A 16,471-nucleotide genomic window follows, 5' to 3' on the forward strand; every position below is an offset into this window, starting at 1 on the left:
ATCCATGATGCCCCATGCTCCATACAATTGGTGAAGCCCTTAATTCATTGTTTCCTAAACAGATCTCTATAACTTGGCCTCCCTGGCAGCCTCCAGAGCTACATATAACTAGGATAGCTCTAGGTTTGACCAGTTTCAACTACCACCTCTTTCTCAGTGTCTCCAAGACACAGAGATACACACAGTGTTGTAAGGAAGCCATGAAGTTAGTGCTAGAGGAATAAGAAGAAAACAACTGGTGATCCCAAAGAAGCTAAGTAAGAAGGTGAACCAAAGGAAAAGCATATAGTTGTCCTCTTGGCTATGGGAAGTAGACAAAATTGCCAGGGAGAAAATTGAGAGCTTGGGGGTGGGGTGGGATGGGGGTAAGGGGAGATGGGGAGAGAAAAGGGAGAAGGGGAGAATGGGGGGAACTTGGGGAAAAAGGAGGATTGGGATAAAGGAAGGTTGGATAGGGGAGCACGGAAGCACAATTCTTAGTTAAGGGAGCCACCTTAGGGTTGGCAAGAGACTTGAACCTAGAGTGGCTCCCAGATGCCCAAGCCGAGGTCCCCAGTTAGTTCCTTGGGCAGCTGAGGATAGGGAACCTGAAATGACCCTATCCTATAGCAATAATGACGAATATCTTGCATATCATCATAGAACCTTCATATGGGGATGGATGGAGACAGAGACAGAGACCCACAGTGGAGCACCGGACTGAGCTCACAAGGTCCCAATGAGGAACAGAAGGAGGGAGAACATGAGCAAAGAAGTCGGGACCATGAGGGGAGCACCCACCCACTGAGACAGTGGGGCTGATCTATTGGGAGCTCACCAAGGCCAGCTGGACTGTGACTGAAAAAGCATGGGATAAAACTGGACTCTCTGAGCATGGCGAACAATGAGGGCTGATGAGAACCCAAGGACAATGGCACGGGGTTTTGAACCTACGTAATGTGCTGGCTTTGTGGGAGCCTAGCCAGTTTGGATGTTCACCTTCCTAGAAATGGACGGAGGGGGGAGGACCTAGGACTTACCACAGGGCAGGGAACCCTAACTGCTCTTTGGGCTGGAAAGGGAGGGGGAGAGGAATGGGGGGAGGGGGAGAAGGGTGGGAGGAGGGGGAGAAGGGTGGGAGGAGGGGGAGGGAATGGGAGGAGGAGGAAATTTTTTTTCTCCTTTTCTCAATAAAAAATGTTAAAAAAAAAAGAAAACATCAGCTTTTTTTTTTTTTTTTTTGGTTTTTCGAGACAGGGTTTCTCTGTGGCTTTGGAGCCTGTCCTGGGACTAGCTCTGTAGACCAGGCTGGTCTCGAACTCACAGAGATCCGCCTGCCTCTGCCTCCCAAGTGCTGGGATTAAAGGCATGCACCACCATCGCCCGGCTAGATCCTTTTTATCTTAAAACACTTTTAGGCTTTAGTCTCTACCTTAAGTTCCATTGGTATGAATTTGTTTTGTCTGAGAAACTGTTAAAAAATAAAAAAGCCCAGGGGGCCTGATCTGATGCAGCCACCAGCACCCATACCAATGTGCCTACCTAAGCTGGACACGAGTCTTCATCAGTACACCGCACCACAATCTTGATGATAACAAGTCTGCTTATAATCTGAGGCAAGTCTGGGGACTTAGCAAAATGTTCTTCAATTAGAAAAAGAAAAGACAAAAATTGGAAAGAAAAAAATGGTCAAAAAGCTGAAACTGCCAATAATGCCTTGAGGCTTTACATGGCTTTTCCACAGACATGTACGATCTCAGGCTGCCCTCTTGTGGACATATGTAAGAGGCAGAAATTTGTGGCCATACTAATTTCTAACAAAACTGACTTCAAACTAAAATCAATCAGAAGAGACCAAGACCGTCACTTTATACTCATAACAGGAACAATTCATCAGGAGGACGTCTCAATCCTGAATATATACGCCCCCAATATAAAAGCACCTACTTATGTAAAAGAAATATTACTAGAACTCAAGGCAGACATCAAACCACACACACTAGTAGTAGGAGACTTCAACACACCTCTCTCTCCAAGGGACAGGTCAATCAGACAGAAACCTAATAGAGAATTAAGAGAATTATTGGAGGTAATGAAGCAAATGGACTTAACAGACATCTATAGAACATTCCACCCAAATAGGAAAGAATATACCTTCTTCTCTGCAGCTCATGGAACCTTCTCAAAAATTGACCACATACTCAGAAACAAAGGAAACCTCCACAGATACAAAAAAATATCAGTGTCCACCTGTGTCTTATCAGATCATCACGGATTAAAGTTAGAAGGCAACAACCACGCTGCCCCCAAAAAACCGACAAACTCATGGAAACTGAACAGTCAACTACTGAACAACACCTGGGTCAAGGAAGAAATCAAGAAAGAAATTAAAGTCTTCCTTGAATTTAATGAAAATAAAGGGACAACATACTCAAACCTATGGGACACAATGAAAGCAGTGCTAAGAGGAAAGTTCATAGCACTAAGTGCCCACTTAAAGAAAACGGAGAATGCATACATTGGGGACATAAAAACACACCTGAAAGCTCTAGAAAAAAAAGAAGCAGACGCGCCCAGGAGAAGTAGAAGACTGGAAATAATAAAACTGAGGGCTGAAATCAACAAAATAGAAACACATAAAACAGTCCAAAGAATCAATGAAACAAAAAGCTGGTTCTTGGAGAAAATCAACAAGATCGACAAACCCCTATCCAAACTAATTAAACGACAGAGAGAGAACACGCAAATAAATAAGATCAGAAATGAAAAGGGGGACATAACCACAGACACAGAGGAAATTCAGAGAATCATTAGATCTTACTACAAAAGCCTGTATGCCACAAAACTGGAAAATACAAAAGAAATGGACATTTTTTTAAATAAGTATCATATACCAAAGCTAAACCAAGACCAGGTGAATGATCTAAATAGACCGGTTTCTCGCGAAGAATTAGAAATGGTTATCAAAAATCTCCCTTCGAAAAAAAGCCCAGGACCAGATGGTTTCAATGCAGAATTCTACCAGAACTTCCAAGAAGAATTAATACCTATACTCCTCAAGGTATTTCACAATATAGAATCAGAAGAGTCATTGCCAAATTCCTTTTATGAAGCTACAGTTACCCTGATACCAAAACCACAAAAAGACCCAACCAAGAAAGAGAATTACAGACCGATCTCACTCATGAACATCGACGCAAAAATCTTCAATAAAATACTGGCAAACCGAATCCAAGAACACATAAGAAAAATTATCCATTATGATCAAGTAGGCTTCATCCCAGAGATGCAGGGCTGGTTCAACATACGCAAATCTATCAATGTAATCCAGCATATAAATAAACTGAAAGAAAAAAACCATATGATCATTTCACTAGATGCAGAAAAAGCATTCGACAAAATTCAACACCCCTTTATGATAAAGGTCTTGGAGAGAATAGGGATACAAGGGTCCTACCTAAATATAATAAAAGCTATTTACAGCAAGCCAACAGCTAACATTAAATTAAACGGAGAAAAACTCAAAGCCATCCCACTAAAATCAGGAACACGACAAGGATGTCCACTCTCGCCATACCTCTTCAATATAGTGCTTGAAATTCTAGCAATAGCAATAAGACAACATAAGGAGATCAAGGGGATTCGTATTGGAAAGGAAGAAGTTAAGCTTTCGTTATTTGCAGATGATATGATAGTGTACATAAGCGACCCCAAAAATTCTACCAAAGAACTCCTACAGCTGATAAACAGCTTTAGTAACGTGGCAGGATACAAGATCAACTCCAAAAAATCAGTTGCCTTCCTATACACCAAGGATAAGGAAGCAGAGAGGGAAATCAGAGAAGCATCACCTTTCACGATAGCCACAAATAGCATAAAATACCTTGGGGTAACCCTGACCAAGGAAGTGAAAGATCTACTTGACAAGAACTATAAGTCTTTGAAGAAAGAAATTGAAGAAGACACCAGAAAATGGAAAGACCTCCCTTGCTCTTGGATTGGGAGGACCAACATAGTAAAAATGGCAATTCTACCAAAAGCAATCTATAGATTCAATGCAATCCCCATCAAAATTCTTCACAGATCTGGAGAAGACAATAATCAACTTTATATGGAAAAACAAAAAACCCAGGATAGCCAAAACAATCTTATACAATAAAGGTTTGTCTGGAGGCATTACCATCCCTGACTTCAAACTCTATTACAGAGCTACAGTATTGAAAACAGCTTGGTATTGGCATAAAAACAGAGAAGTCGACCAATGGAATCGAATAGAAGACCCTGACATTAACCCACAAACCTATGAACACCTGATCTTCGATAAAGGAGCTAAAAGTATACAATGGAAAAAAGAGAGCATCTTCAACAAATGGTGCTGGCAAAACTGGATGTCAATCTGTAGAAGAATGAAAATTGATCCATATCTATCACCATGCACAAAACTCAAATCCAAATGGATTAAAGACCTCAATATCAGTCCGAACACACTGAACCTGATAGAAGAGAAAGTGGGAAGTACTCTACAGCACATGGGCACAGGAGACCACTTCCTATGTATAACCCCAGCAGCACAGACACTAAGGGCATCATTGAATAAATGGGACTTCCTGAGGCTGAGAAGCTTCTGTAAAGCAAAGGACACTGTCACTAAGACAAAAAGACAACCCACTGACTGGGAGAAGATCTTCACCAACCCTGCAACTGACAAAGGTTTGATCTCCAAAATATATAAAGAACTCAAGAAACTAGACCGTAAAAGGCTAATCAACCCAATAATAAAATGGGGCACTGATCTGAACAGAGAATTCTCAACAGAAGAACTTCAAATGGCCAAAAGACACTTAAGGTCATGCTCAACTTCCTTAGCGATCAGGGAAATGCAAATCAAGACAACTTTAAGATACCACCTTACACCTGTCAGAATGGCTAAAATAAAAAACACCAATGATAGCCTTTGCTGGAGAGGTTGTGGAGAAAGGGGTACACTCACCCATTGCTGGTGGGAATGCAAACTTGTGCAACCACTCTGGAAAGCAGTGTTTCGGTTTCTCAGGAAATTCGGGATCAACCTACCCCTGGATCCAGCAATACCACTCTTGGGAATATACCCAAGAGAGGCCCTATCATACAACAAAAGTATATGCTCAACTATGTTCATGGCAGCATTGTTTGTAATAGCCAGAACCTGGAAACAACCTAGATGCCCTTCAACAGAAGAATGGATGAAGAAAGTATGGAATATATACATATTAAGAGTATTACTCAGCAGTAAAAAACAAGGACTTCTTGAATTTTGCATACAAATGGATGGAAATAGAAAACACTATCCTGAGTGAGGTAAGCCAGACCCAAAAAGAGGAACATGGGATGTACTCACTCATATTTGGTTTCTAGCCATAAATAAAGGACATTGAGCCTATAATTCATGTTCCTAGAGAAGCTAAATAAGGTGAATCCAAAGACAAACACATAGGCATCCTCAGGAATATTAACCTTCATCAGGTGATGAAAGGAGACAGAGACAGAGACCCACACGGGAGCACCGGACAGAAATCTCAAGGTCCAAATCAGGAGCAGAAGGAGACGGAGCACAAGCAAGGAACTCAGGACCACGAGGGGTGCACCCACACACTGAGACAATGGGGATATTCTATCGGGAACTCACCAAGGCCAGTTGGCCTAGGTCTGAAAAAGCATGGGATAAATCCGGACTAGCTGAACATAGCGGACAATGAGGAATACTGAGAATTCAAGAACAATTGCAGTGGGTTTTTGATCCTACTGCACGTACTGGCTTTGTGGGAGCCTAGGCAGTTTGAATGCTCACCTTACGAGACCTGGATAGAGGTGGGCAGTCCTTGGGCTTCCCACAGGTCAGGGAACCCTGATTGCTCTTCGAGCAGATGAGGGGGGGGGACTTGATTGGGGGAGGGGGAGGGAAATGGGAAGCGGTTGTGGGGACGAGGCAGAAATCCTTAATAAATAAATAAATTAAAAAAAAAGGCGTGTGCCACCACCGCCCGGCACTTTTTTGGTTGTTAGAGACAGAGTTCTCTATGTAGTGGCCCTGTCTACCCCGGAGCTTACTTTGTAGACCAGGCTGACCTCAGAGATCCACCTGCCTCTGCTTTCAAAGGTGTGCTTGGTCACCACCCAACAAGACTGTCCTTGAACTACTGACCTCTCGCCTCTACCTCCTAAAGGTTAGGATTACAGGTAGACACCCAAGCCTAGCTCCATTCTTCTGTTAATGATCATCTAAACTGATTCCACATTCTCCTAGCTATTGTGAATAGAGCAGCAACTAAAAATTTTATTAACCTTAAGCATACCAGGCAAGCACTCTACCCACTAAGCTATATTCTCAGCCTTAAAACTAATTTATCAGTAGCATTCATTAAATGGATCTACAATAAGTATAATTGAGAATCCCCCCTCAGAAAGCCATGTGTAGTGCCCTCCCTGTAATCCCAACACTGTGGGGACTGAAGCAGTAGTTACTATCACCAATTTGAGGACATCCTAGGCTACATAGTGAGTTAAAGGAGAATTTGAGCTATATAGAAAGAAAGAGGAAAGGGAAGGGGGCAGGGAAAGGAGAAACAGAAATGGAAAAATCCCTCCTTGTGGGGAAGAAGAGTATCAAGTTTTTTTCTCACACGTAGAACCTAAATTCAAAAATACCTATGTAAAAGACATGAAAACAGAGGGGGAATATTTCTTTCTTTTTTCTTCCTTTTTTTTTTGAGACAGGGTTTCTCTGTAGCTTTGGAGCCTGTCCTGGAACTAGCTCTTATAGACCAGGTTGGCCTCGAACTCACAGAGATCCACCTGCCTCTGCCTCCCAAGTGCTGGGATTAAAGGCGTTTGCCATCACCAACCGATTTAGAGTGGAATATTTCAATGAAAAAAAGGTGACCAGTAAGGTGGAAGGGGGACAAGGTAGGGTAATGGAGAACGTGAGCAAACTACAATGGTTTATATACATGAAAATGTCATAATGGGACCCACTACTTTGTACACTAAAAAATACAAGTTAAAAAAATTAAAAATGGAACTGGGAAGAAAGTTTAGTCAGTAAAGTACCTGCCATGCAAGCATGAGAACTTAAGCTCAACTTCAGAACCCATGAAGAAAGAAGTCCAATGGTGGAATGTGCTTGTAAGTCTAGCATTGGGAAGGCAGAAAGAGGTGGGTCCTTGGGGATCCCTAGCCAGCTAGCCAAAACTGTGAGTTCCAGGTCAGAGACTTAGTTTCAAAATAAGATGCAAAGTGCCTGAGGAATGAGACCTAAGTTACACACACACACACAGAAAAAAAAACAAGCTAGGTGGTGGTGGCAGCGCATGCCTTTAATCCCAGCACTGGGGAAGAGGGGTGCAGAGGCGGGCAGATCTCTGTGAGTTCGAGGCCGGCCTCGTCTACAGAGTGAGTTCTAGGCCAGCCAGGAAACTCTGTCTTAAACCAAAAACAGGAAGGAAGGAAGGAAGGAAGGAAGGAAGGAAGGAGGAAGGGAGGGAGGGAGGGAGACTTTAGTTATCACTGTTGGTGATGGGGAACAGGAACGTGAATTCATGCCTAACAATGGGTTATATTGCATTGCCCACACATATCTCCATCCCTACAACTATGAAATAAAGTAAAAAAAATCTATTTTCTTTCACATAGCTATTAAGAATGACCTCTAAATATTCACTGTAGGTTATATATTTAAAATCTAGAATTATCTTAGAAATTCTTTTCTTTGTTGTTTTTTGCTGTTCTTGTATAGCCTTGACTGTCCTTGAACTCACACTGTAGACCAGGCTGACCTCGAATTCACAGAGATCCACCTGCCTCTGCCTCCTTGAATGCTGGGATTAAAGGCGTGCACCACCACCACCTGGCTCATTTTAGAAATTCTAAAACTACTGTCTACACTGTAACAGAGCAATAGGGGAAAGGAAGAACTGTCCTCTTAAATTCCTTCAAGTAGCTCCATAAATATCAAATATATATATATATATATATATATGTATTTCCTTCAAGTAAAAATCCCAGGTAAACCGGATATCCAACCATACATCCCATTCTCTACTACAAGAAACATCTAAATAAGCAAGGCAGTGGTGGCGCACGCCTTTAATCCCAGCACTCGTGAGGCAGAGGCAGGCAGATCTCTGAGTTCGAGGCCAACCTGGTCTACAGAGTGAATTCCAGTACAGGCCCCAAAGCTACAGAGAAACCCTGTCTCGAAAATCCAAAACAAGAAACCCCCCCAAATAAAAATACAAACTCAAAACAACATCCCCTTTCTAATGTTTTATTGTATGAGGTCCCCTTTGCCAGAGAGAGCTGGCTCTCATGTGTGGATTCTGGGCAGATATTGCCTGAGTCTCTCAAGAAAAAGAATGAAAATGTAAGTATTTGTTTAAAGGATACTTATTAATCACTATCCTATAATGTTTTAATAAGTTGCTCATTTAATAAAAAGCACGTTAACAAATGAGAATTAATTTTTTTTTTTTTGGTTTTTCGAGACAGGGTTTCTCTGTGGCTTTGGAGCCTGTCCTGGAACTAGCTCTTGTAGACCAGGCTGGCCTCAAACTCACAGAGATCCGCCTGCCTCTGCCTCCCGAGTACTGGGATTAAAGGCGTGCACCACCGCCCGGCGAGAATTAATTTTATCCTTCCTTTCCCTTCTATAAATGATGCAACCGAAAGTCCAATAAAATAATCCCCTCTATCCCAACAAAAAGCGTGTTTCAAGTGACTAAGGGAACATCTGCAGTCTGGGTGTGGTGACTTGGATGATCTCTGAAGCCCAAACCCAAAGAAACCACATAGCAAGATCCAGTCTCAAAACGAAGACGCAAACACCCCCAATACCACTTCATTTGATGTCTTTCCTCTGCCCCCTCCACCTCATATAAAATACTTAAATCTCCACGATGTGATAATGCCCAAATCATACCAAGATTTGTGTGAGTTTTTTGCTTTTGCAATAAAGGATAAAAAAGAAAATCAGTTCGCATTATTAACTTAAAAAAAAAACATGTCGCCAGGAAAATCAGAACGAGATCCTTTTCCTTGCTGCGTATACCTCCGCACCACCTGCAAGCACACAGAAGGTTAGCGCGAGAACCAGGAGACGGGAGATCTGCTGATCACGTTCTTCTGAAATGTCCTCATGAAGTCCCCCTCGGGCACACGGGACGAGGACCCGTATCCCCCCTATCCCCACCCCCGCCCCCAGACGCCACAGCTCTCAGCTGCAGTCTCGTGGGCTTGGATACTCATCACCAGGCTGCCACGAAAGGTGGGGCCGCGGCGGGCCAGACGCCCCAGTAGCGAAGCCACTATGTCGGCGATTTCGGGACCGAGGCGGCGGCAGGGGGTGTGGGGAGGGGGGTCGTCTTCGCGGTGGCCGCGGCCCACTCTCTTCATGAACCACCGCTGCCCTGGTGCGACAGGACAGTTTTCCCAACCCTGAGGAAGGTGGGGGGTGGGGACCCGCAAAGCTGGGCCACCTTCCTGGTCGGTGCGCTTTAGCCAGGATGGAGCGTGCGAGCTAACCAGTGTGCGAGCCAGCCAAGCCCTCCTCCCCCAACACCTCAGCGGGGGTCCCCCGCGCCGCAAGGCTGGCATTCCAGAAACCCCCTCGGGCGCTGAGGACACCTCAGGAACAACTGTGAAAAAAGATACTTGCTCCGCGTTCTGCCTCCCCCTCCTCAAGCTCGCCCACTCACCCACGCCAAGCCCGAGGGGACCTCGCCACCTGCTGATAGAGGGACGCGGCCTGAGGTCCCCGCGTCAGGTTGACCTAGGCCTCGGGAAAAGGGCGTCCGGGCAAGGGTGTCACTGTGGCCCGCCCCGCCCCCCCGGGGGTTCTCAGCCCGGCCTGGCCGGGCGCCCCCCGCCCCCCAGCCCTTACCTGGCTGCCGAGGGGTGGGATGTGAGGCTCGCCCAGCGCTCGCTTCCGTGGACTTGGCGGGCTGCAGCGAGGTGCCCTTCAGCACCCCTTCCGAGGGGGCTCCGGCTCCGTTCCCACCACTGCGCTCCATCGGGCTGCGCGGGCTGCACAGGCGCACTGTCTGGTCCGCCGCGCTGCACCGACTCCGCGCGTGTCCGCTTGCGCACGCGCCCTCCCTCCCACCTTGCGATCTGTCCTCGCACTGCCTGGGCTCGCTGCGCCCGACCCTCGCGCACCCGCGTGTGCGTCACCCCTCAGCTCGCGCGCACGCGCGGAGGCACTGCACGCGCAAAGTGCTCAGGGCTTCTCAACCGCCGAGCGATGACTCTCTAGGTGGTGTGAAATGCGCCGCTGTTCTCACACGAAATGTGCGGGACGTGCACGTGCACTGTTCACTGTGATGTTCACCCAAATTGTGTGAGCACAAGTTCTTACTGCTTAGCGTAGATGGTGCATGTGCGTGCGCGCGCACACACACCCATACCCACACACGCCAAACCCAGAACATTTCTTCTTACGAGTTCACATATATCTTGCACATGCAGAGAGCACACTCGAACTAAACAAGTTTCCACACATCAGCGCACAAATACACTTAAAGCTAATCAGACCCTGTCTCGAAAGAACCAAAACAACAACAAAAACAAAACCAAAAAAAAAAAAACCAGAGTTTTAGTCAAAGATGACCTTAAACTTCTCATCTTTCCGGGCGTGTGAAAAGTAGACTCACTTTTCCTTTACACATTCTGCAAGATGGTTAGCTGGCAAAGATTTCCTCTCTTCCTGTGGGTTTTCTCTGATAATTGTTGCCTTTGCTCTACAGAGCTTTGTGATTCAATCCAGCCCGTTTGTCAATTTTTATGTTAGTTTTTTTGTTTTGTTTTGTTTTTGACTCGGGGTCTTTGTAGGACTGCCCTAGACGGCACCATTTTTCCCAGGCAGAATTGGGAATCCTTCTGATTTTGCCTTTGAAATTCTGGGTTTACACTTGTGAGCCGCCATGTTTGCTTTGTGTTCATTCTTGCTGCTAAATGCCTTGCCTCGGGAGCAGAGGGACAAAGAAGGCTGTGGAGTATTATTTAGCCAGCACATCTTTTTCTCTAGCCAGACACATTTCTTAGGGTTTCAACAACATAACTGAAGGGGCTGGAGGCATAGCTCTGTTGGAGACTGCTTACCTAGCATGTGTGATGTGTCTAGGGCCCAGCTTGGATTTCTAAGAGAGAAAACAACAAAGCAACCATGGTGGCCAGATGCGTGGTTTATGACTTAATCCCAGCAGTAAGGATGCAGAGGCAGTGGATTTCTGTGAGTTCAAGGTCAGCCTGCTCTATATAGTGAATTCCAGGCCAGCCATGGATACCTATTGAGAGCCTACCCCTTGTAAGGGTCCAGGGATTACTGAAGGAAGACCCCAGACTCAAACAGCGTGCAAGCACAGAAAGCATTTACTCTGCAGAAATAGCCAGCGTGCAGGGCTCAATCATCCACACAAAATGGCGGTGACACACCAAGGGCACACAGGCTGTTTTAAAGGGAGCTTGCGGAATTCTTTTTTTTTCTTTTTTCTTTTTTCAAAAAAGGGTTTCTCTGTAGCTTTGTAGCCTGTCCTGGAACTAGCTCTTGTAGACCGGGCTAGCCTCGAAGTCACAGAGATTCACCTGCCTCTCCCTCCCACATGCTGGGAGTAAAGGCGTGCGCCACCACTACACACCTCAACAGTCATTAATATTTTTTAATCGTGGCTCACATCTATAATCCAAACACGTGGGAACCTAAGACAGAAGGACTATTAAGTGTGAGAGGTTAGTCTAGGTAGGCTAGTAGAGAATTTGAGGCCATTTCGGGCTAAATAGAGGGTAATAGGAGGGGAGAGGGAGAACGGAAGGAAGGAGGAGAGATGAATTATACCAACCCGTCTTTGCATGGGCTGCCTAAGCATCCAGGTGCTTAGGGAGGCCTAACCTGCTAAGTGATTACCCTTCTACAAGTAGCTCAGGCTACACCCTTTTCTGTTGGAAGATGGCCAGTCTTGAGATTTTTAATTCTCAACCTAGTAGAGAAAGTAACTCTTGATTAAGAAAGAAACTAAAGGCGTACACCTTTAATCCCAGCACTGGGGAGGCAGAGGTATGGTGGCCCACGTGTAACCACAGTGCTTTGGAGGCGAGACAGGAAACCCATAGGGCAGGCTGACTAGCTAGGTAGAGCCATCCAGTAGCATGCCTGATGTCAACTTCTCCCATGTATTCCCTCACACGTACACACCTGTATAAATGTAATCATGGATGCACACCATACCCATGTAAAAATTTTTTTAAAAAAAGAATGAAGCTTGTGCTAGCTAGTTTTATGTCAATGACACAAACTGGAGTCACTGGAGAGGAGGGAGCCAGCCCCAATTGAGAAGGCCTAACCTGTAGGAAAGGCAGTAGGGCATTTTCTTAATTAGGGATTGATGGGGGAGAGCCCTGCTCATTGTGGATCAGACTACGCCTAGGCTTGTAGTCTCCCACAACACTTGTGGTTATGGGTTCTATAAGAAAGCAGGTTGAGGAAGCCAATAACTGTGGTCTCTACATCAGCTCCTGCCTCCCAGTTTCTGCCCTGTTTGAGTTCCTGCCCTCAATTCTTTTTATGATGGACTGTGGTATACACGTGCAAACCCAACAAACCATTTCATCCCCAACTTGCTTTTGGTCTTGGTGTTCCATTATAGCAATAGTAACCCTAACTAAGAAAAAGCTGAACCCAGGGCTGCCACTACAGTTCTGAAAAGCCAAATAATGATGATGATGATAATAATAATAATAATAATAATTTTAAAGAAAAAACAAAAAAACAACAACAAAAAGAAGTTGAACCCTGTAGAAAGTGGCATTTGGTTATGGGGAGATGGAAGAAAGAAAAGAACAGAAGGCAAACTAAAGCTTGCACACAGACCCTTTGTGGCACAAATGCTTCTGTGATAAATGTGTTCTTGACAGCCCAGGGTATGGCTGGAGGAGGACACAGTATCAAGAGGAAACCAGAAAGGGAGTTAAGATAGTGACAAAGAGCAGGAAATTCAGCAAGTCAAGGCCAACGCCTGGAGCTGTGCTGGAAACTGTTTCTAAGCTAGCAAGAAGCCAAGGTTATTAGCTTTTTGGCCTCTTAGGAATCTTCTTGGAAATTTGACCCACTCTTCAAATCAAGGGCTTGCCACTGGTCTGGGCACGATTCCTCTCTACTTTTATACTATTTTTCATCTTGCTTACTTATTTAGAAAGTTTCATATTTACTCATCTCATGTGTGTGAGTGTTTTTCCTGGAGGCATGCGTGTGTTCATACAGGTTAGAAGAGGGCATTGGCTCCCCTAGAACTGGCACTATGGATAATTCTGAGCCACCATGTGGGTGCTGGGAATCAAACCCAGGTCCTCTACCAGAGCAACATCTCATCAGCCCACTGTTTTAAAAGTTTAGAATTTATTTAATTAAAATATGACATCATTTCCCCTCCCTGCTCCATCTCCCAATACTTTCCATGCCCACCCCACCCACCACTCTGTTCTCAAATTCAAACAATTCATGGTCTCTTTTTCTGTAAAAATTATTGTAATATATATGTATATATATATTTGTAAGTAATATGAAAAGCAGAGTGTGTTTTTGTTGTTGTGGTGGTGGTTGTTTTTGTTTTTATTCGAGACAGAGCTTCCTGTGTAATAGCCCTGGCTGTCCTGGAACTCACTCTGTAGACCAGGCTGGCCTCGAACTCACAGAGATCTGACTGTCCTTGCTTCCATCTTTTCCCAATCTATATAGCAAGAGTCTAACAATATTTTACTGAATCACTCGCCTTTTTATCTGTATCTCATTGTGGTATTTATTTTTATTAGACCATAACTGAAGAACTTGGGAAATGGAAGCAGGAGGTTCAGGAGTTCCAGGTCATCCCTTTTAGGCTACACAGCAAGTTTAGTGTTAGCCAGGGCTAGATGAGACTCTGTCTTAAAACAACAACAGTAAAACCCAATTAAAAAAAACAAACAACAACAAAAACCCAAGCACTGCCACATATATTTTCTAAGACTAGATTGTATTTATGCATTTAGGAATATATCTGTAACAGCAAAGAAAAAGGGGTCATGAATTTAAAGAAAGCAACTAGGGGGATATGTGGGGAGGTTTGGAGGGAGAAAGGGGAAGGGAAAAATGATGTCATTGTATTCTCAAAAAATAAAAACCTACTTTCTAAAAAAAAGAAACAAAAATTTACTGCCTAGCACCACTGTATTCATATTTTCCTTTTCCTTTGTGTTTACAGATTTTACCTTCACTTTTTATTTTTTATTGATATTTATTGAGCTCTAGATTTTTCTCTGTTCCCCACCCTACCTCTCCCCTCCCCCTTCAACCCTCCCCCAAGGTCCCCATGCTCCCAATTTACTCAGGAGATCTTGTCTTTTTATACTTCCCATGTAGACTAGATCCATGCAAGTCTCTCTTGGGTCCTCATTGTTGTCTTAAGTTCTCTGAGATTGTGGTTTGAAGGATGGCTTTCTTTGTATTATGTTTAAAAACCACCTATGAGTGAATACATGTGATAATTGTCTTTCTGTGTCTGGGTTACCTCACTCAAAATAATGTTTTCTAGCTCCACCCATTTTCCGCAAAATTCAAGCTGTCATTATTTTTTGTGCGGTGTAGTACTCCATTGTGTAAATGTACCACATTTTCTTTATCCATTCTTCAGTCAAGGGGCATTTAGGTTGTTTCCAGGTTCTGGCTATGACAAACAAAGCTGCTATGAACATAGTTGAGCACACATGTCCTTGTGGCATGATTGAGCATCCTTTGGATATATACCCAACAGTGGTATTGCTGGGACTTGAGGAAGGTTGTTTCCTAATTTTCTGAGAAATCGCCACACTGACATCTAGAGAGGTTGTACCACCTTGCATTCCCACCAGCAATGCAGAAGTGTTCCCTTTTCCCCACAACCTCTCCAGCATAAGTTGTCATCAGTGTTTTTGATCTTGACCATTCTTACAGGTTTAAGATGGAATTTCAGAATTGTTTTGATTTGTATTTCTCTGATGACTAAGGATGTTGAACATTTCCTTAAGTGTTTTTCAGTCATTTTAGATTCCTCTGTTGAGAGTTCTCTGTTTAGGTCTGTACTCCATTTTTTATTGGATTATGTGATCTTTTAGTGTCCAATTTCTTGAGTTCTTTGTATATTTTGGAGATCAGACCTCTGTCTGATGTGGGGTTTGTGAATATCTTTTCCCATTCTGTAGGCTGTCATTTTGTCTCGATTACTGTGTCCTTGGCTTTACAGAAGCTTTTCAGTTTCAGGAGGTCCCATTTATTAATTGTTTCTCTCAGTGTCTGTGCTGCTGGGGTTATATTTAGAAAGTGGTTCCCTGTGCCAATGCGTTCAAGTGCACTTCCCACTTTCTCTTTTATAAGGTTCAGTGTGACTGCTTTTATGTTGAGGTCTTTGATCCATTTGGACTTGAGTTTTGTGCATGGTGATAGATATGGGTTTATTTTCATTTTTCTACATGTTGGTATCCAGTTATGCCAGCACCACTTGTTAAATATGCTTTCTTTTTTCTATTTGATTTTTTTCCTTCTTTATCAAATATCAGGTGTTCGAAGATGTGTGGATTGATATCTGGGTCTTCTATTCAGTTCCATTGGTCCTCCTGCCTGTTCTTATGCCAGTTCCAGGCTATTTTCAGTACTGTAGCTCTGTAGTAGAGTTTTGAAGTCAGGGATTGTGATGCCTCCAGAAGTTCTTTTATTGCCCAGGATTATTTTGGCTCTCCTGGGTTTTTTGCTTTTCCCAGTCAGTGTTCTTAACTGCTGAGTTGTCTCTCCAGACCTTAGTCACATTTAACCTGTGTTGTCTTTGGGGACTTCATGGACATAAGGGAGTAAGTAGTCTTAACAGGTCATTGATCTGATCTGCAAGCTGGAGTGCCAACTCCTACCAGTCTCATAAAAAGCTTTTGGTTTTGTCAACGGTGGTAGATACTTTTATGATTTTAAAAATGCTTGTGTGAGCCGGGCGTTGATGGCACACGCCTTTAATCCCAGCACTCGGGAGGTAGAGGCAGGCGGATCTCTGTGAGTTCGAGACCAGCCTGGTCTACAAGAGCTAGTTCCAGGACAGGCTCCAAAGCCACAGAGAAACCCTGTCTCGAAAAACCAAAAAAAAAAAAAAAATGCTTGTGTGTCCCAGGCGGCAGCTGGTGGTGGCCTGGGAAAGTGGGGCGGGCTGGTCACTCCATGCGGTAACTAGCAGGCAGTGAGCTCACAGAGCAGCTGTGAGCCATCCCCAGCGGATCCGGTGGTGAGTTCCCATCGGCAAGCAGGCACATGGGTAGGGACATGTGACAGACACATAGTATGAATCAGAACTGAACCTTTATTATTTAGAGGAGAAGGGGGGAGGGAGAGAAAGAGAGAGAGAGAGGGAGAGAAAGAGACAGAGAGACAAGTGTGCACATGCCAAGAGGGGACAGCCAGAGAGAGATACAAGATGGT

At 44.3% G+C, this 16,471-nt stretch overlaps 1 protein-coding gene across 1 annotated transcript in view; it reads right to left on the bottom strand.

The window, feature by feature from the left end:
• The window catches only part of LOC121441353 (MAP7 domain-containing protein 2-like), a 78,758-nt gene extending 68,677 nt beyond the window's left edge, over positions 1-10,081 (bottom strand). Inside the window, 1 exon segment of the mRNA XM_041642483.1 lies at positions 9,893-10,081. Coding sequence (XP_041498417.1) covers positions 9,893-10,022 — 130 coding nt within the window. The 5' untranslated portion in view covers positions 10,023-10,081.
• Positions 10,082-16,471: the final 6,390 nt, after the last annotated feature.

This window comes from Microtus oregoni, unplaced genomic scaffold (assembly GCF_018167655.1).
Source record: "Microtus oregoni isolate MIOR12 unplaced genomic scaffold, Mior012 000074F_ref0000038, whole genome shotgun sequence".
NCBI classification, from domain to species: Eukaryota; Metazoa; Chordata; class Mammalia; order Rodentia; family Cricetidae; genus Microtus; species Microtus oregoni.